Source organism: Perna viridis, chromosome 10 (assembly GCF_037379345.1).
Source record: "Perna viridis isolate PV_CMFRI_1.1 ecotype Kerala chromosome 10, ASM3737934v1, whole genome shotgun sequence".
Classification (NCBI taxonomy): domain Eukaryota; kingdom Metazoa; phylum Mollusca; class Bivalvia; order Mytilida; family Mytilidae; genus Perna; species Perna viridis.
The window spans coordinates 34731489-34758010 of NC_142454.1; the positions used below are offsets into that span (position 1 = coordinate 34731489).

The following is a 26522-nucleotide window of genomic DNA, read 5'->3' on the forward strand; positions in this document are numbered from 1 at the left end:
AGAGGAGATTTTCAACATTGAAAATGTAAAATTCAGAAAAAATCAATCTCAACACCATTAACTCATTCATTAGTCAACGGACTGTCTTGAAAATTTAGCATAAGTCCATCCTATCAAGCTGAACAATTTAGATTTTAGCTTCACACCACTATTTTTGAGTCATGTGCAATATTCTGAAATTTGACCCCATGATATTTTTTTAGTTGTGGCGGCCATGTTTTTGTTAGATGAAAAATCCCTATACAAGTATTTATAAATACCCTAAGGAACATTCATGCAATGTTTGGTTACAATCTGTCCAGTAGTTTCAGACTAGACAATGTTCGAAAAAGTTAACGTACGACGGACACATAGTAATACCAATAGCTTTTGGGCTTGTGGGCTAAATAAAGAATATTAAAAAAAAAAAACAAACAAAAAAACAAAGAACAAAAAACCCCTTACCTGTAAAGACGGTCAGAGATCCTTTAATGCTTTAATACACATGTTAATAATTGTGCATAGCTGGTAAATCTTTCCTGTCAGAACAAAGCCATGAGACAGCCGACTATATACAGTGTCTCATCATGGATACACATTGAATGGGATTGATCTCAGGCAGTACATGCATAGATTTGGGATTTTGGAGCAGAAAAAGCCCAAGAGATACAGTTTGTAGATCCATCAATATATAAACAAAACCTAGCAATAATCATCATTGCAGCAACAACAGGAAAAAGAAAAAAAATATTAACAATGCTAAAACAAAGGCGCAGAAGAATAATGCACAATTAAAATTTTAAGCACTGGACAAGAAAATTAACAAATGCTGCAGGAGTGACAAAAGATAATGTCTAAAATGATGAGGTAAAGAAATAGAAAAAAAGCAAAATGTATTCGGGGATATCAATACTCTTATATTTTATCACAAAAACATAGAGTAGACGTAAAGCCTAAATCAGTCAAAAACACAAATGGAAATTAAAAACTTACAAAGAAGAATGTAAATAGGTATAAATGGGACAAAGTCTTTAAATGTCCTTATTAACTTTAATGAGAACAGTAAAAAGCAGACAATATAAACAATTCCAAATTATAAATGCCTAAAAATCATTTAAAACAGCAGGCATTAATGGAATACCACCAGAGGCTTTTAAAGTATGGTGAACATCAGACATGTGAATACCTACATTGAAAGTGGACAAGATGTTTTTTAATCAAACAACAACAAAAAAAGGAAACCTTGGTTATCGTGAGAACTGATTCTCTTCTACCAATTGCATGTATCTTTGTGCAGAATAACATAACAAGAGGCTCTCAAGAGCCTGAATCGCTCACCTGGTTTAATAGCCTAAAAAAGTTGAATACTTACAAAAACTAAAAACGGTCGAACACCTTTGACAAAATTTGCACAGATGATATTTGTCTTGGTACTGAAATTTTTTGCTATTTACACTAAGAGTAATCAGGGGAAATCAAGATTCCAGCGGAAAACAAAAGAATGTAATCCAGAGCCAAAGAACAGATATGGAAAACAGACAAACACAACAAAGAAGATAAAGTTACTAAAATAATACAATGTAACAAAAGTAAATAAGCAACTCAGACTCCAGTAAAACTGGGAGCATGGGCCAGGTTCAACGGGAGGGTAAGCGTCCTCTGCTTTTCTAGAAACAATCGTAGAGTTGCTCTTGAAAAATCGAGTCTGGGTTAGACGAAAGAGGATGGGAAAACTATGACACGTTGAACAAATCAGTTTTCATGGTGAAGATGGATACAGCGTAACGATCCACGATTTCATGATGATGACCATAAAACTTCTGTAGTAATGACTTGTAATCTTGTAGCAACATAATCCTGTTCCAGCAGCCTAATTGTAAGAAGTATAGCGCAATACAAGAAGTCTGCAAAGGGTACAGCAAGCTCCGGCATAACGTATGAGTGGTGATATGAAAACTCCATACACAGATGCTGAAGGGATGTGCCACAGATGAAAGGAAAGTCATCATGTGTGTCATAAAGTTTGGTCAATACTTTTTCCTTTACCATAGATCTCTAAGTGTAGGTCAATATATGAGGCTGACTTCACAGTGTCAGCAAGTAGAAGAGCACAATTCGTTCATATTGGAATGCGGCAGTTTGTTAAAAAAAAAATGTGTCCACCACACTAGACAAATATGCAATTTAAAAACATCTTCTGTATATGTGGAAGACGATTTGTAATTATTTTTTACAAAGTATGAGGAATCTCTACCAAGCTATATATTTGTATCTAGCTCTACCATCTTTTTCAGACAACGATGTTTAATGTTTTTGAGTCGGGGTTTTAACTAAGCATGGGGAATAGAAGTTTACAGTGTTGAAAAAATCATAAGTGTTAATGCTATAATATTCTGATAAATATCTTGAATTCAGGGTCTTCAAAAGATCTTTCAAATTTGTCAGGATCCCCATTGAATCAATACCACTACGGGAGTAATAAGTGTTGTGGTAAGACTGGAAATCCTCTTTGACAGCAGTGGGTACAGAGGTTAAAAGTTCTGAAAGATTTGGTGGTACATTTTGCAGATCAAGTTATGTAATGTTGTTTATATGGATTCCTCCGGAGTTTAGGAATCCAGTGTATCATTCTAATTATGTTTACTAAATAGCAGGCTAAAAGTGAAAAAAGCAATTAAAAAATGCAATAAACAAATTTTCCCAAATTTGTACCAATCATAGATCTTTAAATACTTGATATTTTTAACAATTTACATTAATCATTAATATTGTTTTGTCAACAATGTGCAAACACTGAAAAAAATGGTCAAAACGACACTTTCTGGGACATAATTCAAAGAAGTGTCAACAAATTTATCAGAAATTTGAACAAAAAAAAGAAATACTGAAATGCTTAAAATTTTATCACCAAAATGCTTCCGTTTTTTTTTAAATTATAGGCAAAACTAATAAAAAACGTCAAAAATGACACTTTCAAGGGCCATAACTCCAACAAGTGACAACAGATTTTTCTAAAATATGCGCACAAAAATAGATATTGAAATATTGAACATTTTGTCAATTTATACATTAATCATCAATTAGCTTTTGTTTTCTATATAAAGGTAAAAACCGGAAAATTGTCAAAATTAACATTTTTAGGGACATAACACAACTAAAGGTAAAACTAATAAAGAATGCCAAGCTTTTTACACTAAAGATAAAGTTGATGGAGAATGTCAGCTTTTTTAACATAATAAATAGAGTAGTAAGTAATGAATACCTTTACCATACGAGATAAAGTGAGAAAAGAATATTTAGCTGTTTATATTAAAGATATAGTAAAAACAGAATTCCAAAGTACTATGTTACACATAAATCTTTTAAGGAAAGTAGTTCCTTTATCTCAAGATTTAAAACATAGCAATGTACATTCAAGGATATTACAAGTGTCTAAGAAAACTACAGTATATTCTCTCAAATAAAATAGTTTGATCCTAATGAGCCAAATGATGTAAGAGTTTTGTTCGATAAGTATAAATCACATGATAAAACTGACTGACCTAAAAATGATGGAGTTCAAGAGTTAAAAAAGGTCATCGGATAAAACCGGAAGCACCTCCGAATAGCCACTACCTGAGAGGTGTTTTATGTGGTATATATATCATGAATTTGAAACCTCGTGGATCGTTATGGTGTATCCATTTGCACCATGCAAACTGATTTATTCAACCAGTCACAGTTTTCCTTTTCTTGTTTGTCATCCGAATAAAGATAAAAAAGAAAAAAATAAACAAAATAAAAAATAGAATACTAAAAACAAGACAAGACTCCACCTTCAATATTTACCCTAAGAAGGGAGGCTATTGTAATACAAATTAGATACTGAAATCATTTCATCCTTAAAAGCAATTATTTGTAAAATAAACATCAACTTTAGAATAAACAAAATATCATTGATTATGCTTTTCTAGCCCAATTGGTTAATGCAACTGTGAATCTTATTTCCAAAAAAAATATATCTGCCTTTGACAAGAGGGAGATCTTTTACTCAATGTCTGCAAATGTCTACGGGTAAAGAGAGTACCTTGTTTATAAAGTTTACATTGCACCAAGACTTCTTTAATGAATCAGTAACTTTTTTATAGTTCCTTTCTTTCACACCATAAATGACATCCTGGAATGAATAACAGAAATGTGTTACATTTAAAGAAGATCTTCATTTATCTAGCCCTGGTTTCATGTGAAAACAAGTTTTCAGTTTCAAATGATTTGAATGGCGGATTTAAGTTGAGGAAGGATTGGAAGATAACATAAATTTGAGATGTTTTGTGAAACAGGTCTCTGGTTACTTTATGACTTTTAAATAGGTGCACAACTTCAATATCTAATAAGTATTCCGTAAAAACTTTATTGAATTCCTATCAGTAAGGTAGAAAGAGTAGTATATTTATAAAAGACAAAATCCATGTTTTGCTGTGTGAAATCTCCCTATTGAATTAAATCAAAATCTATCAGTAATACTGTGAGCAAGCTCAAAAAGAGAATACCCCCAATTCACTTAAATCTAATCTATAAATATTAAGATTTAGAAAGGATTTGACATTTGAAATGAAACCTTGAAATTTACATATGAATTAACCAAAACTGGTTTTAAATAATGCATTTCTATTTACCATGGTAGCTTTGTGTTGGTCAAGTAGAAGGACAATATCATGGTGTCTGTGTGCAGCTGCAAACTGTCTCAAAGAAAGGTCATTCTGTAAATAAAAAAAAACATGAACAAGTTTAATACACCAACAAATCCTACATTTCTTTCACTTTATTTGCCATTTTTCACACAAATCTCTTTCATCTCAATAATGAACAAAAAGAAAAAGATGAACAGGAATTACCGGTACCTCTAACAAGGAAAATAGATCTCCACACAGTCCATTGAATAGTCGGAATCGCTCACCTTTTAAACCATGCCCTATCAACTAAGTTAGTAAAGGCATCATGCTTTGTTACCATGTTTGACCAAACAATTACTAAAAAAGGGCACATACTGATAAATGCCGTAAGTTCATGTTGCTACAAGATTAAAGTCACTACAGAAGTTTTATAATCGTCATCGTGAATTCGTGGATCGTTATAGTGTATCAATCTGCCCCATGAAAACTGATTTATTCACTGTGTCATAGTTTTCCTTTCCTCGTTTGTCTACCCCAGACTTAACTTTTTAAGAGCAACTCGGCGGGTGTTTCTAGAAATGCAGAGGACGCTTATCCTACCGGTGCACCTGGTCCAAGCTCCCAGTTTTTAATGGAGTCCCAGTTGCTCATTTGCTTTTGTTACTTCGTATGTATGATTTTAGTTACTTCATGTTCTTTTGTGTATGTCTGTTTTCAATTTCTTGCCTTTGCCCCTGGATTACATTCTTTTGATTACCGCTATAACCTTGGTTCCCTTGATTATTCTTTCAACCGAGTACATAATTTTGAACCTCTGGAATTTTTGGGAAAATTTTGGCAGCCTCCACCATGCTCTGTAAATCCGCTGGATCTGAAGAGAGGGGGCATTAGCCAGTATACATATACTGAAAAAGAACATAAAATAGGTTAAACCATGGCTACACAACGTTTTTATCTTGACCATTCAACTCAGACCATGTTTACAATATCAACCAAATATCGTTGACATCAAAGCGAGTATAAAAATTCATGGGAAAATGACAGCCCAGAACAAACTTTCGTCATTACCATTCACCTTAGAGCACAATGTTCCCTTAAGATACCAAAAATAATTGGAATCCGAGCAACTGAAGAAAATGGTTGCAAAATGGCCGCATAAAAAAATTCAATACTGTAAGTATTCTCAGAATATAATATTTATCTAAGGAGTAACTTTCATCTTCTTCATTCTTCTATAGTTTATGAAAAAATCGGAAAAAGCATATTGACACAAAAGTTGTATTTTGAGCAACGACGGCCATTTTTTTAAACCGACAAAAAGTTTAAAATGATTAATTTGTGCAGGATACCATAAAACAACTTTCATTACATTGTGTCGCATGGTTTCAGTAAAGAAGATTTTTGAAGTTTTAAAAACCTGTTTAAAGAGCCATGACTCTAGCATCAGGCAACAAATCAATTTGAAAACTTAAGCATAGGTCCGTCTCCTGATGGTGACAAACTTTACCCTCATCAGAATCTTGTTAAATTCAACAGTTTTAGAGTTAATTGTAAAAAACTGTATTTTGACTCCTATGATCTATTTTTTCAGTAACAGCGGAGATTGTTTAACGGATCAGAAAACCAAACAGTCATTTTGAGTAGGATATCCTAAGAAATAACCATACCACCTATTATTGAATTCTGTACGCTAGTTTCTGAGGAGAAGACTTCTCAAAAGGAATAACATCAAAAACAGCAAACATCAAAAAATGTCCAGAAAGGGCAATAACGCCAACATGGGTCAACATATTTCATTAAAATTTGACCACTGATAGATTTTTTTTTATCTCACAAGACCTACAACTATGTGAGCTAAAAATAATGTACTTTGCATCTACACATAAACATCCCAAACCATTTCAAAGCTGTAACCCCCCCCTAAAAAAAACAACAAAAAAAAACAACAAAAAAAAAACTGTTGAAGGTGACAAACTAAGTACCCTTTACAAAAATGGACAAATGCACAAATAGTCTCTTCTAATGCTTTCATTACCTAACATGTTTAACAAGTAATTTTCATTGTGAATTTTCATGACAAATGATGTCTTAAAGGTGCATATCATTGCAAAACTTATAAAAAAATATGGAAAAATATAAGGCTTTCAAAACCATTAAGCAAATCGTAAGATAATCATTGAAGTTTCGAACAAAATTTGCGTGAATAACTAATGCTTAAAATTCGTATTTTAAACTTTTCTGCTGTATCATAAAAAGGAGGTTAATATATTACTTACACATATTAGCATATTTGTACACTTCTGTCGTAAATTACAAATAAAATTTTTGTACATATTCTCAGCTTTATTTTGCTACACAGACAGGGCATCAACATTGCATAGTTCTATGTTAGTTATGTTTTTGTAACACATAAAGGGATGGCCATTTGATCTGGAAGTGGTAAATAAGACTTCATGAACATTTTTGCTTTTATGTTTTGCTTTTTTCACATGACATGAAAGCCTGATGTACTTTAAGTCTAATAATACCAAAAGTAATAAAATTAGGCATAAGACATGATAGAAATGACCACTTTTAAAGCATGCCCTTCAGTGATACATGTATTTATCTTTAATTACTTATAAGGCTGTCCATGTGAAAGTCAGATCGTATGATATGAAGGACAGAGGGTAAATTTTATCCCACTGAATATTTTGATCTAATGTTATGTACATATATATGTATGTCAAATACTGTAAAATTTGTTTTCAATCGACAATGTATGGATAAAAATATTTTCAAGTTATCTAACAATGCAACCAAATTTCGCTCAATTTAAAGAGTTATCTGCCTTTCTTTGATGAATTTAAATGAATATTCGGCATAGGTCTGTTTCTCAATTATGATCAATTTTAACCATGAACAAACCATTTGGTGCTCGCCCTGTGAGGACCCACTAGGCAGGTGCAGTGCCGGGCTCTCTGTCTCGAAAAAGCCCAGCCAATGCTACCTTAGTTTTGACTTGTCATGGGGCAAACTGGGAGAGTTACTGACCATAGAAAGATCAAACTGAAAAGAAAAGAGCAACCACATATTAACATCATGCAGTGGCATGCAGAAGGGGTATCAAACAAGAGAGAAGAACTTCATCACTTCCTTCATGAAAACAATCTAAACATCTGCTGTATTTTCCAAGCTTTGCAATGTTATGTAACAGATGTCTTTGTTCTGGGAATTCATAGTGAAATTCTTGAAAATTACTTTTTTTTTAACGCGTAAAGAAATGGAAATGTTAGAAATGGTTAGTGAGATCATAACCTTAATTATGACATTTCAGAGAAGTGCATATATCGATGAAAATGGCCTTTTTGGTCAAAATTTCAATTTTCTCATAAATCAGTGTATTAAAATTGGTAGTCTGGCTATATTTTAAAAAGAGCATGGCACAAGATACTGTTAAAAACAATAGAGCAACACCATCTGTGTGAGTAAAGCTGACTCAAAACCTGACAAAATTCCTGAAATACATAATGTTACTATATGAGATATTCAAAATACTCAAATAGTCAACAGCACAGACTAAGAATCATAAAAGTTCTTAAGGTCTCACTCACTTCTTCCAGATAAAATGACCACCCCCTATAAAGTACCAAAATGCATATTGTATCTAGATCCATGCATTGTTAGAGCAAACTGAGTGTATATATTGATCTACAGTATTCATAAAAAAAGCTGAAGATGTGTCCTTTAAAACCGTTTTTGTAGTTTACTATAAAAGTGTATAAAAACGGTTAAAATGAGTACTTGCCTCCATGCTGTCAGTTAGCAGGCAATGTGAAAATGTGAATTTTATGTATTATTTATTCAAGCCGATTTTGTGAAAAAATTCTACAATCATCGTGCCATTAGCATATTGATTTTGAAAGTCTTATTTTCCCAGCTTCACAAAGATATACAACGTAAAGATATCATTTGTCCTGGGAATTCAATGTGAAACTTTGAAAATTACTTCAACATGTAACGTAATGGAAACGTTTAAAGTGGTTAGTGACACCATATTTTTTACAGTAACATTTACATTTTTGGGACATTTATCTACCCCTCCAAAAGGTATGTATGAGTAATTGGTTTTCAGTCTCATTTGGAAATCATAGGAACTGAGACACCTCTTTTTATGGTTTTTCAACAAGTCATCTTGTCACCTATAAAAAAAAAACCCTAATATCACATTAATAAAAAAAACAAAATGTAACCTTTTAACAATCAAGACATGAATATACATTTATCCTGTACGTTTATGTATATGTGTTCGTTATTCAAGTGAATGAATATAAATTCACCAAAGGAGTGTTTGTTATGGCCATTATAGTTTTATTATCAATTTCCTTAGGTGACAGTATAACTGTCCATATAACATTGATTGCTGAGCCAGACCAACACCAGGAACTAGTCCAATATCAATATTGATCTGGTTCCAACCATTCCAATTTGGATTATGTTGCGCCTTATACATCAAACATTTACATGTCGTGGGAAAGCATGAATGGAGTAAAAACAAGAAGATAACTGAGAGATGTTTTAGTCGAGGATATCTACAAATACAATGAATCAGCGCCTATTGTAGAGGAGACTATACACTACAATATTACATGTATTCGGAGAAATGATCTTGTAGTATAAAACATGGATAGTTATAGTACAGGAGGTAAGCTCAATCCTATACATGACTGTGATGAGGATATGGTCATAACAGACAAACATTCAAATGTTAATGATTCAAAAGATGGGACACAATTCTATATATTTTCAGTAGTATATAGGGATACCTTTATCCTAGAAAACTGAAATACAATCACAGATCATAAAACCAAACAAGTTGGCATCATAATAATAATGTCAAGACTGGGAATGAAAAAAAGAGGAAATGCCTTATGGAAAAATTACACGGAAATGATGAATATTAACTGACAAAGAGAAAGGGTCACCATACTGTCATGGTTGTGACTGTTGGTAAAAATGACCCATCTGCTTTTACATAATGAATTCTAAACAGTATGTAAATGCTCAAATGTAATTGCATTGCAAGTTTCAATTATCCATTTGTCCAAAGAGGGCTTAGATAGGCTTTTCCTGCTGCCTTATCATTTTCACTTTATGTAGAATCGAATATGGTTAAATTCAACGCAAGTTACCTTATAACAGTCAATTTTAAACCAACAGCTTAGTAACTCCTTCACTCTTTGAACATCATGATTAGCCACAGCTGTAAACATTCCTGGCTGAAAACATAAAAGATCAATACTCATAATAATATACTCCAAAATAATCTAAAACATTCGCACAAATTCAATTTTGTAATGTTCATCTTTTTAATTTAGGATATTTTTGCAAAAAAAGAATCCCTAAAAAACTGACCTATAGTATTTCAATAACAAATCCTCATCACTTATCAACTAAGTTTTCATATTACTTAAAAACAAAATAACATTCTGACCTAGCATGGTATAGAACAAACATTTCGGTACAAGATTCACACACTTACACTTGATTTATATGGTTATATTTGCAAGATTTGTTACAGATAGCAACATGATCCCTGCCGCCAAAAAAAAAAGTATAGCATGTACATATTCAACAAAGTGCCATAATTACTGTAAAATTTCTCAAATCAAAATATGATCAACAACATATAATTACTAACAGTCCAACAAAATTTGAACAAAACCAGTAGATTAGTTTCTGAGAAATCACATCAAGAGGAGTTGCGTCCCAAAAGTCAAGTGTGACGGACAAAGACACTGACGAACAGATGTACAGCGCGATTCCTATATATCTCCCATTTTCAAGCTGGAGGTATAACAAGCTGAAACCAAAGCGTTTGATATCAAATATGACAGGAAATGTTTTTTACTAAATTAAATATTTTTCCAAGGTTGTATTTTCTGTGAAAATGAATCCAAATTAAGAGTCTATTGTTACTAACAATTCACTAAATTTTGAAGGAAACTGAAAAAAAAGAAATTGTGATAGACGCACAAACAGGTAAAAATTTTACAGTTTGTTGCATGGGGTACAAAACGAAACAAATGATTCCTGTAGAAAATAAGTAGCAATAAGCCAAACATTTTACAGTCTGTATATCTGCAACTATTCTAAAGCAACATTTTAAAATTCAATCATGAAGGTTTATCGGACAAGCATGTTTAGGATAGAAATACAATTCGTATGGAAACTAGTAAAATGTATGCCTCGGTGCATAAATTATGAGCCATATAAAAAAAAAAGTCGACTAAGACTTCAAATATATAATAAAGGAAATGAAATAATATACGACACATCATTTGCTGGTACCAAAAATTCGAGGAAGGAAAATCAAATGTTTTCATAAATATTCACAATTTCTATTTAATAAAAATGAAAAGTTAGATTTTTTTTTAATGATGAAGTTCTATATAAATTTTGCTAACTGTCGATAAAATACCTGAAATATTAGGACCCAAATTATCCGAAAGCTGTTTTTCAATTATCACATACTATTCAATGTGTTCTAAACATTGACCTTTGAACCCACCTTGAAGTCAATAAGGTCGTCCTATCGCCTAATTGTTGCCACGGAAAATGAAATGGTACAGTGTTTAGGTATATACAAAATATAAGATAAATTGCTGTTAAGCTACCTTTATGGCCTTATAATAGCTAATCAAAATTTAACATAAATGAAAAGTAGTTCAATATAAAACAAAATCAATTGTGAATGGGGCTTATAAAGAACAATAAATCTGAGCTTGCAAAATGATAATCCCCATTTACCTCTAAAAAACCAAATGATCAAAATATAAACAAATGCAACATACACAATGTTACTTTAAATTAAAATCAAATTTCATTAAATGGGATATAAAGTGGCTGGGAAAGGTGGTTGCAGAGTAAACATTTGATATTTAATAAAAGACTTTAATGGGACCAACTTAAATACCAAAGCAGAGGCCGAATCATGAACAGTTGGGGCAAGTATTGACATATCATTTGATTATGATACAGCTTTAAATTTTGATTGTGATTAGATTTATTAATTATTTTTAATTCCTTTCATATAAAAACCTCTTTGACTTCATCATACTAGAACGAAACTCTATTCTATACCTCTCACTCTACTACACTCCCTTTACAAGACAAGTCTTCACACTCCTGTTTCTGACCCTACCTCACCATTATACAGACTTGTTGCCATCATTATGGATATTGGTTTCCACAAACTCTTTAAACAAGTCTGTGTGAAAAGTTGAAGAAAAACGAGCATTTCTTCCACAAGCATTTGTCAACAGAGGTATAGATGCAACCAATTTGGCTAACATCCTCCATCACAAAACCGTTACCAACCAAGTTCCCCAATATTTTGAAGACAAATCCATACCAATTATTTCATATTCCTATACTTCAATTACAAAAGGCCATTGCAGAACCTCGAGATTGAGAACTTCAAGGCTAAACCATCTGACTGTTCTTGCAAAAACTCTCCATTCAAATATGGTCCTTCCGGTCCCGTCGTTACTGGAGATTTAACCATAATTGAAAATGAATTTCTGCGTAATATCCTTTTTAAGGCCCCAAGAACCACGCTCCACAAATTGGAATTATAACTTTAAAGTTGTTATGGATGCAGCAAAGGACTATACAAGAAAATGGATAAAACGATAACAAGAAGACATTGACTCTCTGTCAGAATTGTTAAAAGCCGTGAGGTCTTTAATTTTGAAACCAATGAAAGTTTTATATAGGTCAATGAGTGCCAAGGGTACATCAGTTTTTAAAGACCTCGATGTAGCAAAAACATGACAAATATGTTGTCGTTCCAGCAGACAAAGCCCAAAAAACGTTGTTTTTGTCTGCTGAATGTTTCACATCCAATGTTTATTATCAGAGGTAGAAAATAATAGCAGTGATAAGACCTATACTGCTACCACACTCTCCAAAGAAGAAATTGTGGAAAACCATAAATCTGAGTTATCCTCTTTTGGTCTCTCTACCAAGGACGATGATTGTGATTTACCGTCTGTGTACTTGATTCCTAAACTCCACAAGAATCCATACAAACAACATTACATAGCAGGATCTGCAAAATGTACCACCAAACCTCTTTCAAAACTTTAAAGTTTTATACTCACAGCTGTCAAAGAGAGTCTGCAGTCCTACCAAAACATGTGTTACTCCTGTAGTGGCATTAATTCAATGTGGATCCTGAAAATTCAAAAGATCTTTTGGAGACGATCAGTTCAAGACTATTATCAGAATATAATAGCATTAAAACCTAGAAGTTTTCAACACTGTATACTTGTATTCCCTATACTCAGTTAAAATCCCGACTTTCAAACATTATACATCGTTGTTTTTCCAAAAAAGATGGTACACCTAGATACAAATATATAGTTCTTCATAGAGATTCCACATACTTTGTATAAAATAATTCCAAATCATCTTCCAAATATACAAAGGAAGATGTTTACAAAATGCTGGAATTTTTAATCGATAACATATTTGTCCAGTGTGGTGGACGCGTTTTTCAACAAACGGTCGGCATTCCAATGGAAACAATTGTGCTCCTCTACTTGCTGCCCTATTCCTTCACTCTTATGAAGCTGACTTTTAGCTGATCTGATCCGAAAGAAAGAATATCGTTTGGCTAGATCCTTACATCTCAGTTTCCGCTATATTGATGACGTATTATATTTAAACAATCCTCATTTTGGGGATTTGATACATCGCATCTACCCAAAAGAACTCGAGATAAAGGATATTACAGACACTGTAAAGCCAGCATATTATGACCTACACTTAGAAATCGATGGTAAAGGAAAACTAATGACCAAACTTTACAACAAACGTGATGAGTCCGAGTTGCTCATACATGCTTTTGTAACTTTGTATGTATGATTTTAGTTACTTTATGTTCTGTGTTGTGTATGTCTGTTACCCATGTCTGGTTTTTGTCCCTGGATTACATTCTTTTGATTACCGCTTTAACTTCGCTTCCCTTGATTATTCTTTGAAACACAAAAGAAGTAAAAACCTCCAAAATCCATCAAGTCTATCCTTTGGGGATTTCATAATTGGGGTACGATTTCAAATAATAAACCCTCTCGCAAAAAAATTTAAAAAAATTATTTTTTTCCCTTTGTGATTCCTTATTCTGTGCTCAAGTTCCATTTAAAGCTATGGTGGTATGGCACCTTGAAGTAAAATTGATATGAGATCCATTCATATTTACTCAAGTAACTGTCCGAACATAATGAAAATGCTTGTTTCAGGCCCACAACAAACAAAAAGTGGAAGTCAACTCCCAAAATCAAGCCCAGTAAACAAACAAACAGGCCCACAACAAACAAAAAGTGGAAGTCAACTCCCAGAATCAAGCCCAGTAAACAAACAAACAGGCCCACAACAAACAAAAAGTGGAAGTCAACTCCCAAAATCAAGCCCAGTATTCCGTTTTTAGTATGGCACCGTGTCACACATTTCCGAAGCGATCCATTCGCTAAAAGTCAAGTTATTATTTAGACTTCAGAATAATACATGTTTCTGGTCACCCTTTCCGGTCCTTTATTTCTAAAATGTTTTCAAGTCATAAGCTACAAAAATCAATACCCATCTGACCATTGTGATTGAGAATATTGTGGAACACATCATTACTTTGCTATTGCTTGAGTTATATAGCTAAAATTTATGTAACGCTGGCCCTTAATTCTCAAACAGTTCAGAACATAACCCCCAAAATCAATACCGACCTTCCTTTTGTGGTTTAAAATTTCACTGAGACCAACTAATATTCAAATTATTGCACGACAACCAAGAAACTATGGATGACGACAACAATGGCATGAACGATCACAGTGCCCTATCATTATACCACCACAAAACTTGCACCGTTCTTCAAAAAGTCTTCAAAATAGGAAATTGAAAAGGCTGAAATCTTGTTCATCAGAATTCACATTAGATAATTTTCTAACCTGATATTTTTCAAATGCCTGTCGCCAATACTTGTTTTCTTTAGCCATCTCCAGGGGTGTCTTTCCCCACTGAAATAAAACCACATAAACCATTAAAATGTTGATGCTATTTCACTTATTTTTGTTGTGGCAAGAAAAAAATAAATGAATTTGCTTAATGGTGAAAAAATATAATCTTGTATTCTATTTTTCATAAAAAAAGTTTGGGTAGAAAAAAAAATAGAAGAGGAAAGGAGAGGAGAGGAATCTCATGTACATATAGTGAATGTACCATAAACTGCCATTCAACATGTTAAATTATGTATGAAGAAGTATGTAACAAATGTCTTTGACATTAACATTTTACGGTTTTTTGTCGAAATATTCATTATACTATAATGAGCTACTAAATGGATGTCAATATCCAAAGACTTTTGTGTTATATCAATCCAGTTTGTTAAACAAACTATTAGAAAGATGCAAAAAATACAAGAAGTACCTCTAAACATTATAACCAATTTAGATTTTATCTCCAATAGAATAAAAGATAAGAATACCATGCCGTCCAATTATTCCCCATAGGGGAAATTGCGTAGACTTCTTGACTATGTTTTGCTACCTATAGTTAAAGACCAAGGAACTTATGTACGCATGTATACAAGCATGTACAGAAATGAACTAATTAAGGCGGTTGAAAACTTTCACTTTGAAATGGAAAAAGAAGACTATGCTATACTTATGAGCAATGAGAACTTACTTCTGATATTATAATTTGTTATATTAGAATTAATTCTTAAAACAATGTGCAATGAGGGCAGTACCTTGCCCTGACATATACAACAAACAACTGTAAGAACTTATTAACTTTAAGGTTGAAAAATTCCCAAACAAGCACAACATAATTAGCTCCGAGATGATGGCTTTATTGTCTTTAATGGGTCTTTTGATCAACTTCAAATGTTATTTAACATTGCTAATAAGAACCTGAACTACTCAAATTTACATACACGTTATCTAAGTCCTCAGTAAATTTCTTAGAGAAAGTACAATTAAATACAAATGGAACAAGGTGAAACCTTACGACACTTAAGACTAAATAGTAGTCCAATGTGCCTAATGCACAATCTCAAAAGTTTTAATTCATTAAAAAGTTACTCGACTGCAAAATATACAGCTTGTGCTGCCCACTAGCAGAGCGTGTGCTTTCAGACTTAAAAGTCAATAAAAAAAATAAAAAGTTATTAACATTTGTAACAAAATACTATCCAATATTACACACAATCTCGTGTTTGTAACAAAAGCACTGGTCTCATGTAATTAATGACCCTGAATGCTCTCAACCATTAGAACCACCACAAAAGCAGACCCTGGTCAAATCTTTATAATGCACATCTTTCATGAACAATTAAACTATTAATATTACTCCATAGCACTTTTAATCTGTCGAAGATAAAATCAACACATGTATATACCATTCTTTATATATGCTGCTTTTACATAATACATATAATTTCGAAACTAATTAATAGTTTACTATATGATCTGAAGCCAATGCAACATTACTGAAATATACTTGTGATATGTGTATATGTATCACAAAATACATTCGATTTCACGTAACTATAATTTTTCATCCGCCAATGAAACTTTTCTCCCTTAAGACTGCCTCAATGATTGCAAGGTGGAGCGTGGAGACATTATACAAAACCGGAAAAGCTGCCCACAGAAATGGAGCTCTACACCCTTGATATTTTGGGACGAAGTTTGATGAACATCATCTGGAGAGGTCATACTATCTACAAGAGAAACTATACTGTACTCTGGACCACAATACAAGGATGGTAACCATCAACATAGAGTAGAAATATCATTCAACATTACCAAATCATCATTCATCGAATGGAATCCTGTGAGTGAAAGATTTATTGTGGCAAGATTTATTTTAAAGATACAAAAAGTCATTCAATGCTACGCTCCTACCAACACAGCTGAGGAAGAAGACAAAGAAGAGTTTTACAAACAGCTCCAAGCTACCTAAGACTGAATAATACTTTGGGCATCTTGATTGTAATGGGTTACATGAATGCCAAAGTTGGAAAAGATAACACACGGAGAGAACTCATCACGGGGAAGGAATGAATTGGTAACATCAACGAAAATGGAGAACTCAGAATGCAGATTTTTGCTCCTAGAACGATCTGGTCATAGGAAGTACGACATTCCAACTCCCTCACAAGGATAAACACAAAACAACCCGAGTGTCTCCTGAGAAACTAGAAACCAGATAGAAACCAATTACAGTCGCTAGGAGATCCTGGAAATCCACACATAGCACCACATGCCAAGAATTAGGATTCTCAAAGAAGGAATGCAAGCCATCGTTATCTGATGATATAATCGAGACATCTGAGAAGCGTAGGTCTGTTAAGACTTAATTTGACCAAGTCAAGATAAGATGATTGATGAGCGAACATATAAGCGTTAGGAAAGAAGTAAAGAGAAAGCAACATACAGGATGAAAGAACCTACATCAAAAGCAAAGAATTCAGTGGGCAAAAAGGACACAAAAACTGAGTACAACATCACACGCTAATTGACAGGTAGAAAGACAAACACATAGAAACCAGTGAAAGACAAATAAGGCAATGTGATAACAAACCTAGATCGACCACTTTTAAATGGAGAAGATATATCAAATTCTCCTGATCTACTTCCTGGAGAAGACATCAATGTGGATACTGACCCAATCTCGAAGGATGAAATAAAAAAAGCCCTACGAATAGGGACTGGAAAAGCCCCAGGACCGAACCAAATTTCCATCTGAGGTCTTGAAGATCAACCCGAAAAAACCTACATCTCGATTGATTGATTGATTGATGGGAGTTAACGTCCAACCAGCAATATTTCACCTGTTCTGTTTACAATCGGACCTGCACGGGGCCCTTGCATGACCTGTTACTCACCACATTTCCATGCGGTCGATCATGTATTGACCAAATTGCCACATTACGGGTCATCATCGAGAAGTAAATAGAATGGCAATCAGCCCTCTATATAAACTTCGTGGACTTCAAGAATGCTTTAGCATAGTTATGAGAAATGCACTTTGGAAGGTACTAAGACACTGTGGAAGCCCTGTCAAATTGTAAAGATTATCAAAGGACTCCAAATGCCAAGTCATCCACAATTCAACACTCTCACTATCCTTTAGTGAACATACAAAAAATACTTTTTATTTTATTCAGAAAAAAGCACTTTTCTTTGTTTCAAAAAATATAACTTGAATGGAAATTAATCCTATTTTGCGTATCTATGATGCAAATTTTGTGATAGACTTTAAGATATAGACTTTATTATATCGAATAGAAACACTTTAAATGTGACTGAAAGAAAATCTGAGATATGTGACTTATTGGGAGACTAGCCCAATAATTTTTATATGATGTATTAAAGTAAATAAAATTTCATTAAGATAAAATAAAAAGAGCGTTGGATTTAGTGTTGCCGTAGATGTCACAGTGGTACAAGTTCGAAACCCACAGAGGCAACACCGCCTGCACAAATTCCAGCGCCCTAGACCACTCGGCCAGCCAGCGAAAGCTATGTATCTACATAGCAATGCACTAGCAAGTAAGATGGTAGAGTTACCACATCCCATTAGACTTATTATATGCCTTATATACTTGGTGTGGCTGTATTTGTATAAGGTTGCAGATCCTTTATTGTCTTACCCATCACAGGTTGTCCTATTCAGTTACATCATTTGCTAATGTTTGGGCTCTAGATTTACTAGGAAGTATCACCCCGTTAAAAAAAGCTAAATCCTACATAGCCTAGTTGGCCGAGTGTTCTAGAGCATTGGATTTAGTGCAGACGGTGTTGCCATAAAAGTCGGAGAAGTGGTTCCAATCCCGCTGAGGGAGCGACCGAATTTGCAACCTTGCATCGATTCTTTGTTGATCCTAGCCGTGCATGCTATATATGTTTAGGAAGTAATGCACTAGCAAGTAAGATGTTCGAGTTCCAACATCCCAATAGACTTCTTATATGAATATTACTTGGTGTGGCTCTATCTGTATTTCGTAGCAGACTCACTGTCCTACCCGATACCATCAGAGGTTGACCTATCAAAAATGCTATTTTTACACAGTCTAGTCGGCCAAGTGGTCTAGAGCGTTGGCAGTATTGCCATAAATGCCAGAGCAGAGAAGGTTCCGAATCCCGCCGAGGGAGCGACAAAAATTTGCAACTTCGCATCGGTTTAAGAGTTCGGATGTACCTGATAGACTTTTATGTATATCTAAATATACATTTATCTATCTTGTCATATTTATCATTCCAGAAAAGTCCAAAGTAACAAGAGTTTTATTCATTCAGCTTGTTGTCATGCAGATTTGACAATGATGTCAACAAATGAACAAGCTTTAGGATTGTTCAAAGCTTTTCATTATTTGTATGTATTGCACAATTTAAACTTTTTTTTAGAAAAAAAATAATATCAAACACTGAACCCAAATCCAACAAACAGTCAATGCCTAGTACAAAAACATTGAATGTATCTAATTTAAGTTAAAATCTAGACATAAAATAAGACCCGAATACATCTTCCAAAAAAAAATACCACAAATCTCTAATTCTAAATCTTAGAAGCAACATGAAAGGAATAAAAATATTCCATAGTTTAGTGTAGTGAAGATTCAGTACCATATAAATCAAGAAAGTGTTATCAGCATATTAACTTGCAAGCTCTTTTGAGTTCCCTCAATATATGTGCTTCTTATTCAGACAATATCTGTTAATTTAGTACATAACAACAATATTACAATGATAAGCCTATAACAGTGACAATGGGGTATCTTGTCTACAACCTCTACTTAGTGTAAAAAAATGGACATATGACACAACTCTTCGCATCAAAGTACAAAATCTCAAACTATTTGCAAAAACAGAAACACCAAATAAACTTTTTAATTTCTTTTCAGGAATACAAACAATTACTCCTTTGTTCTTCATAATTATAGTACAAGGATCTAAACAGAAAAAAAGACCTATATCCCTCAAGACAATTTATAATAATCTACTCTAAACCCATCCGATCCAGCTTCATTTTAGTTCTATACTCACCATTTTTTCTTTGATTAAGTGATAATTGATGAAATATTAAGTGATAATTGATAAAATGATATTTTCACAGCTACAATCTGGAAAAATTACTCCAGTCCCCACAATATGAAACACTGGTATTTGCAATGTTTACACAATATCTTAAAATGAATCATCAAAAAGCTTAGGTTCATCAGAATTATATATATAGGTTGCAACTACAGTCAGACGATATCAAAAAGGAAACATCTGCCACCCTGGTCAATAAAAGATTTATTAACTCAAGTCCCTTTTTGAACATGACATATATCCCAACACTCCTGTTACTAGGGTTACTTAAACATGAACCAAACTATTCCTATTCCCAAGTAATTACTTTACCCTAAATGTAACCTTTTTCAGGTAGTTTGTTCACTACTTTTTCTGCCTTCTGGGTTGTACCTTCTGTAATGTCTTTGTCTATTTTCTTGTGTGTTAAGTCTTTCATTTACTTCTTTATTCTTTCAATATAGTCATCAGTATGTAAGACACATATAACCAAGCCTTCAACACATACGTATTTTAATTTCTGCGACAGACAATAAATTAAAAAACCAATCTTCTTAATCCTTAGATGAATAAGAAGTATAAGTCTTTTTCACATCATTTACTACATCTTTAACTTATTTTAGTTTAATATTTTGTCCTTATAGTGTGCAACCATATTTTTTTCTCAGATATTTCTGTCTACATTTCTGCATCATATTCAAGATCAATTTGATAATTATTTCTATGAGCAAAATCTCTGGTAATCGTATTCGTCTTCCACATTCGACAACATTAGCAGTAAGCTCAGTCAAGTCAACACTGAACTTTAGAAGAACAAATTTCAAACACATGCCAGGCAAGTTTCCATGCAACTAAGTAAAACAAACTTCTTTGACAAGTTTAAAATGGCATTTTGACCAATGTGACTGGTTTTCTATTTTTTTACCCCATTTTTTTCTTACAATTCTTTTCAATTTATCTGTTTCTGATTCTGAAAACTCTGATCATTCATTTGTTACATTTTACTTTTTGTGTCTAAGGGTGTAAGCCTCTTTAGAATGGAATTTGTAAGGTTGAAGTGGTTCAGGTTGTTATCTTTTTTATATCCATTGGCATTTTTCGAGTAGTAATTAACTGACGAAAAAGATTTTGCCTTAAAAAACAAAGCAAATTTATGTAGATATTGTGTATATGAAGGAGTAACAATATCTCTTCATTCTTTCCAGCGTTCTCATTTCCTCTATCCATATAGCATTTTTCACCACATACCCTGTATACCCAGATAAAGGAAATGAGTCAAGTCATAACAGAGTGAAGTCCATGTTATAATTAAAAGATAAAAACATTTGAAAATACTAGAAAATGAAGCAATGGCCCTGACACTTTGCATAAACACTTCAAATGGATGTAGCCTTGATTTATATTATCACTGTAAATGATTCTGGAAGCAATGTTATGAAAAGAGAATCATTGTCACAAATTTGTTGACAATGCTTACAGCTCTTGTTAATATCATAACACCAGTAGAAAATACATATTTCTGTAACCAAAGAAAAAATGTGATAATGAAATAGGAAGAACAGAAGCATGTGCTATACTGCAGGTTTATCATCATTTTTGTGTCAAAAAAAAAGGTTTAAAGGATGATATCTTGCTGGTGTCAAAATATGGGATATTGTCCAAGCTAAAGACCTTAGGTAAGATAGTAATGTCTTGGACTGATAACAAAGGCAATGTGAAATAGGTCATGTCTCAATCTAAACAAGTCAGGAGAGGAATGCAAATACCAGGGCAATAATTTATCACCAATGTTTTCATTTGGTTTGCTGTATATATCTACTAGTTTTGTTGTGTATGAATTCATAATTCAATATGATTTGTAACAAGCTTTTTAATAGCTCGCTTCTCTTTAAACATAACTTGCCTTGGTACTGTGACGTCATTAATGTTAATCGGTCTTCACTATCCTAAAAATAATAACGTTTTGAATAAGGTCTTAATTATTTGATTTGAATCCATAAGAAGTTAAGATATAAGAAATATTTTTAATTTTTAACAGGTTATATGAAATAACTTGTAACACGCCAGTTTATTCATATTAAACACCGGATGGTTTATAAGTATAAACTGTCGCAAACCATTTTATTTCGAATCACCTGTTCAAAAATGAGAAATATTCCTTAATTATTGTAATTCCTATGTAAAATACTACCTGGTCCTTTATGTAAAAGTCAGCACCACATGCCATTATATCATACACATGCAAGCAGTTCTTTATAAATGTTGTCACGTGCAGTGGTGTGTAGCCAAACTATAAAAAAAATTACAATGATATAATATAGATCAAACATGAACTACATCTGATATTACACAAACTATCACACATGTATAATGTATGTTTGCATTATTATGGCAAATTCAGCATCTTAACTCGATTCATCACATTTGTGTTGCCTCTTATGGTATATGAGAGCCAGAAAACTATGTGTAATATACAATCTTACTAGCATTAAAGCAAGATATAAAAAGCATTGCAGAGCGCAGCATGATACGACCAAAGAGGTCGAACCCTCAACAATTGAGGCACAATATTAGTTCTCGACACACTGAAGCATAGGGACAATACAATTCATTATGGACACAATAAGTGATTTGGACACTAAATTGCAAAAAAAATTAAATTAAAATACTTTTTTTTTTTTTTAAATCAGACAAAAATAAAGAAGTCGATTTTTTAAATTGTTAACCCTATAACTCAAAAACCATTAGAGATATCAGAAATCAGATTGATAAATTATGGCAGGAAATTTTATAGAAAACCCAATAAAAAATGTTTTGAAATTGGACCAAAATTAAAATGAAGGCAGGGATGTTTTACTAAGGAATCGAACAAGCAATTAAAAAAAAATCAGACCAAACATAAAAATTCTACTTTTTTGGGGGTGTGGCCCCTTTGACCCCTTTTAACTCGAAAATGGTCCAAAACGTATGAAATCTGCTTGATACAATAGATTATCAGAATTAAATAAGGAACACAATCAAATAAAACAATTGTTTAACCCATTTTAGCCAATAATTTGTGGTAGGGGCCACAAATGCCAAAATTGAAAAGGAACTTTCCTTTAGTAGTTTGTAAAATCATATTATTTCACAACAATAGGACAAAAACATCTTAAGTTATCGCATGAAAACAAAGTGTCTACGAAGGTGGACGACACGGATGCAAAGACAGCCCCATACCAATATACGACTCATTTTTTTTACGGTCGTACAAAAACTCAGCTGTCTTAAAATGATGGTCCACATTATTTCTTCCAATTAGGTACAGAAGAAATAACTCTTATAATTGTTTGGACAAACAATTATTTTATATACTGAGTATCTTATAAATTAATATTAAACTGTGCTTTGACATTGAGACATATTTCAATTGAAGCGATTTTTCAGTTGGAGTCTTCATTAGAGTATATATGCTTCAATGAACAAGAGGCTCCTATAAACTTTAATCGCTCACCTGATTAAATTGTTACCTTTACATTGAGACATATTTCAATTTAAGCAATTTTTCAGTTGGAGTCTTCACTAAAGTATTTATGCTTCAGTGAACAAGAGGCTCCTATAAACTTTAATCGCTCATCTGATTAGATTGTTACTTTTTATAACTCCAACATAGAGTTGTCCAATAATTCTAACACATTGAAGACTTTCGTAAGACTTATAAGGATCTTTTAATCAATTAAGTCTATCTTTCTATTAAAGTTTTCAAGATATTGGGTGAAAAGTGCTAAAACCACCTTTTATTTTACCTTTCAAGGACAATTACTCTAACAAGGAATTTCCAATATCTTTGATCAAATGCATACTTTTGTAGAAATTATTATCAGGATCATTTCAGTAATGAAAGTTTGTTCCTATCTTTTATAGTTTTCAAGATATTTGCTGAAGACTGTTAAAAAACGTCATTTTTCACCTTCCAATGGCAATAACTATAATGTGGAGTCGTCCGACAACTTTGATCCAACTTTTGTAGGCCTACTAATGAGGAACATTTCAGCAATTGGAAGTATTTGGCTAAACCTAGCAGTTTCGGGGATATATCTGAAAAAAACTTCTATCTGACACCTACGTCCTGTTTTTAGTAACACTTAAATGTTTTTTCAACAAATCAAAAATCCCCATATTAATTGCATGTATAATACCCTAAGTTTGGTTCCAACTGGTCTAGCAGTTTCAGAGGATTTTTGATATTTTTGATAATATCATAATAAATAGCCAAAAAAAATTGAAAGGGGCAATAACTCCATCATGGCTAAACAAATTTACATGAAAATTGGACATAGATAGACTTCACCATTCCAAACATGTTTACCCTATGTTAATTGTCATCGACGATGGACGCCAAGTGATGGCTATAGCTTATATTACATATGGCTAGGTCAGCAAATAAGAGGCTCCCAGAAGCCTAAACCTCTCACCTAGTTAAAGCTCTTCTTTCTAGGGCAATAACTTCAAAAAGGAGTTGTCCAACAATTTTTACTCAAGATAATTTTGGTAGGGCTTACCAATATAATCATTTCAGCAATTAAAAGTTTCTTTCTATCTATTAAAATGTTGAAGATATTGGCTGAAAACTGTTAAAAAAAAACCATCATTTTTCATCTTTCAAGGGCAATAAATCTTACAAGGAGTCATCTGACAACTTTGATCCCTCAAGACTTTTGAAGGCCTTATAATAAGGATCATTTCAGCAACTTAAAGAGTTTGGCTTAACCTAACGGTTTTGTAGATATATGCAAAAAACTACTGTCTAACCCCTATGTTCTATTTTTAGTAACAGTGGCTTTGTTTTTGGGCCGATAAAAATCCCCACATCAGTTCTATGCAAGATACAGCATGGAACATTCATACTAAATTTGGTTCCAACTGATCAAGTAGTCAAAGGAGAAGATTTTTTAAAGAAATAACATTAAAAATAGCAACAAAAAAAAGTTGAAAATGGGCAATAACTCAACATGGCTAAATGAATTGAAATGAAAATTGGACCACAGATAGATCTTATTATACTGAACACTTTCAAACCCATGTCATAATTTGGCTAAACCTAACAGTTTTGGAGATACATGCGAAAAACTACTGTCTGACCCCTATGTTCTAATTTTTGTTGTTTTTTGTTTTGTTTTTGTTGTGATGGCGGTTATGTTTTTCGAAGGATCGAAAATCCCAACAACAGTTCTATGCAGAGGAACATTCATACCAAGTTTAGTTCCAATTGATCAAGGAGTAACAAAGGAGAACATTGTTGAAAGAAATAACATAAAAAATAGCAATATCAAGTCGAAAAGGGGCAGTAAGTCCAACATGGCATAGGTCTCACTAACCACTTCCGGGTCAAATGGCCACCCCCCTATGTAATACCAAAAACACACTGAACCTAGACATTTGCATTGTAAGTGCATTATATGTGTGTATTATGATTATAAGTAGTCAAAATAAAGCTGAGAATGTGTACTTTAAAATCATATATGTAATTAAGTACAAAAGTGTATGAATATTGTTTACATGTGTGAGTAATTCGCCTCCATGCTGTCATTTAGCAGAACAGGTAAAACTGTAGATTTTCTGTATAATTTATTCAAGTAAATTTTGTGAAGAATTTCTACAATCATTGTACCATTAGCATAATGATTTTGGAAGCCTTATTTTCCAAGCTTTGCAATGGTATGCAACTTTAAGATGTCATTTGTCCTGGGAATTCACAGTGAAACTTTGAAAATTACTTTTTTAACATGTAAAGTAATGGAAACGTTAGAAGTGGTTAGTGAGACCATAGGTCTCATTAACCACTTCTGGGTCATATGGCCACCCTCCTATGTAGTACCAAAAACACACTGAACCTAGAAATATGCATTGTAAGTGCATTATTTGTGTGTATTCTGATTAAAAGAAATCAAAATAAAGCTGAGAACGTGCACTTTCAAATCATATATGTAATTTACTACATAAGTGTATGAATATTGTTTACATGTATGAGTAATTTGCCTCTATGCTGTCAGTTAGCAGAAAAGGTAAAAATGTTGATTTTCAGTATTTTTTATTCAAGTGAATTTTGTGAAGAATTTCTACGGACATCGTACCATTAGAGTAATGATTTTGAAAGCCTTGTTTTCCAAGCTTTGTAATGGTATGTAACTTTAAAATGTCATTTGTACTGTGAATTCACAGTGAAACATTGAAAATTACTAACATGTAAAGGAAGTGGTTAGTGAGACCATAAGCTAAATTATGGCATATTTCAGAGAAATGCATTATTTGATGAAAATTGCCTTTCCTGGTCATCATTTCCATTTTCACATAATATCATTATAGTGATATTGGTAATCTGGCTATAGTTTAAGAAGTGAATTGTGCAAGATATTGTAAAAAAAACAACATAGCAACAAGATTTTTATTAATAAAACCGACTCATAACTTGACGTCATCCCTAAAATACCTAACATCACTGCTTGGGATATTCAAAGTACTCAAATGGTCATACAGCACAATTAAGAATCACACAGTGATGAAAGTATAAGTAATTAAAGTATAAAAAGTTGACAAAAAATACAAAACTGCTTCCGTAAATTTAAGGCGACAAAATGATTCGTAAATGGGAGGTATAAGGGTACCTAAAAATCATATTTTGGTGCAATGAGGATTATCTCAGCCCACATACTATTTCATTATATTTTTTTTATGTTAAAGCCGATCATGTAGTAACAGTCTAGGGGTATAATAGTAAAAGACCTAATTATAGACGTAC

General features: G+C 33.0%; 1 protein-coding gene across 9 annotated transcripts in view; it reads right to left on the reverse strand.

Annotated features, from left to right (window-relative positions):
* Positions 1–26522, reverse strand: part of LOC148605553 (uncharacterized) — a 117605-nt gene that overhangs the window by 39852 nt on the left and 51231 nt on the right. For 7 of the 9 annotated variants that reach the window (XM_088548462.1, XM_088548463.1, XM_088548461.1 and 4 more), the window contains 5 exons: positions 21936–22034; positions 14615–14683; positions 9803–9889; positions 4635–4718; positions 4046–4135 (listed from right to left, as the gene is read on the reverse strand). In XM_088548462.1, coding sequence (XP_088404588.1) covers positions 4046–4135; positions 4635–4718; positions 9803–9889; positions 14615–14683; positions 21936–22034 — 429 coding nt within the window. The remainder of the gene's footprint in view (positions 1–4045; positions 4136–4634; positions 4719–9802; positions 9890–14614; positions 14684–21935; positions 22035–26522) is intronic. The other 2 variants (XM_088548464.1, XM_088548467.1) reach the window with 1 other exon arrangement.